The 1,087-nt window shown below is 36.2% G+C and overlaps 1 protein-coding gene across 2 annotated transcripts in view; it reads left to right on the top strand.

Moving 5' to 3' along the window:
* Positions 1–712, top strand: part of LOC119585775 (U3 small nucleolar RNA-interacting protein 2-like) — a 9,558-nt gene extending 8,846 nt beyond the window's left edge. Inside the window, exons 7-8 of one of the 2 annotated variants that reach the window (XM_037934488.1) lie at positions 152–288; positions 427–712. In XM_037934488.1, the coding sequence (XP_037790416.1) occupies positions 152–288; positions 427–656 (367 nt within the window). In that variant the 3' untranslated portion in view covers positions 657–712. Of the gene's footprint in view, positions 1–151; positions 289–423 lie in introns of both variants that reach the window. The other variant, XM_037934487.1, reaches the window with a different exon arrangement.
* Positions 713–1,087: the final 375 nt, after the last annotated feature.

Here is a 1,087-nt window from a genome sequence, read left to right as displayed (position 1 = left end):
AACTAAATGTTTGCATTAAATGTGAGGGGAAAAAGATATATGATGCACCAACACACTATTGAATCATCACAAGTATGATTTTTTTGTATTGCAAGAGGAGGTATAGAAAGAAAAAAAAGTTGCACAGTAAAAGTTGTCTTCTATTCCCCAGAACACTATGCATGTGGATCACGAGCAAGAAGCGACCACAGTGTGTTCACAAAGCTGCACATGGCTACCAGGCCAACGGACAGCCTCACTGGATCACTGCCATTGCCACATTGGTCAACAGTGATCTACTTGCGTCCGGTGTGTACTCACTGTACTGCTTTCCATGTAGATTATGAGAATATCCAGTTTATGACATATTTTTTCCTAAATATTACTTTTTTTTTTCTAAGTTCACCTCCCAAGATAACTGAAATTTATAATATTTTGTATCAGCAGGTTCCATGGATGGATTTATCAGACTGTGGAAAATAAACACAGGTAGGCAGAGAGGTCTGGAACCCATCCTCTCTATCCCTGTGGCAGGCGTAGTTAATTCACTGGATTTTACAAGTAATGGGTCACACCTTGTAGCAGCCGTGGGTCGGGAACATAAGCTTGGACGTTGGTATTGTATAAAAGAAGGCAAGAATTCAGTTATTGTAATTCCATTGAAAAAGAAGTCGTAATTATAGAGAGCCATAAGTATTACCTGTAATAGCAATAAATTTATTACATTGTTTTAGTTTGTATGTTATTTTTTCCTGTCTGATATCATAGATTTATATCTTTATTTAAGGATCCAAGTAAGGCGAGGTTAATCCCAAGATGTAATAATAGATGAACATGAAGGAATGTGATGGCAGTTTGAATAACTTGCTATTGAGAATGTTAATTCACAAGATTCATTTCCGGTTTGATTCACTGCATTGCATATAGAGTTCCAAAAGGGTTTTATTTTGTTATTCATACTTGATTTTTTTCCCTTCTTTCTTTACTTTGCTTGGCTAGAATTAATGGTATTAGACTTGTCACCTCAGTTTATCAGTGCCAGTGATACCTATGAAATCCATTACAGAGTAAATTTTTCATGTAAGCACACAATAAACAGAGTTCTCTG

Source organism: Penaeus monodon, chromosome 20 (genome assembly GCF_015228065.2).
Source record: "Penaeus monodon isolate SGIC_2016 chromosome 20, NSTDA_Pmon_1, whole genome shotgun sequence".
Taxonomy (NCBI): Eukaryota; Metazoa; Arthropoda; class Malacostraca; order Decapoda; family Penaeidae; genus Penaeus; species Penaeus monodon.
The sequence above is the reverse complement of the archived record's forward strand: the minus strand, read 5'-3'. Positions and strand labels throughout refer to the sequence as shown.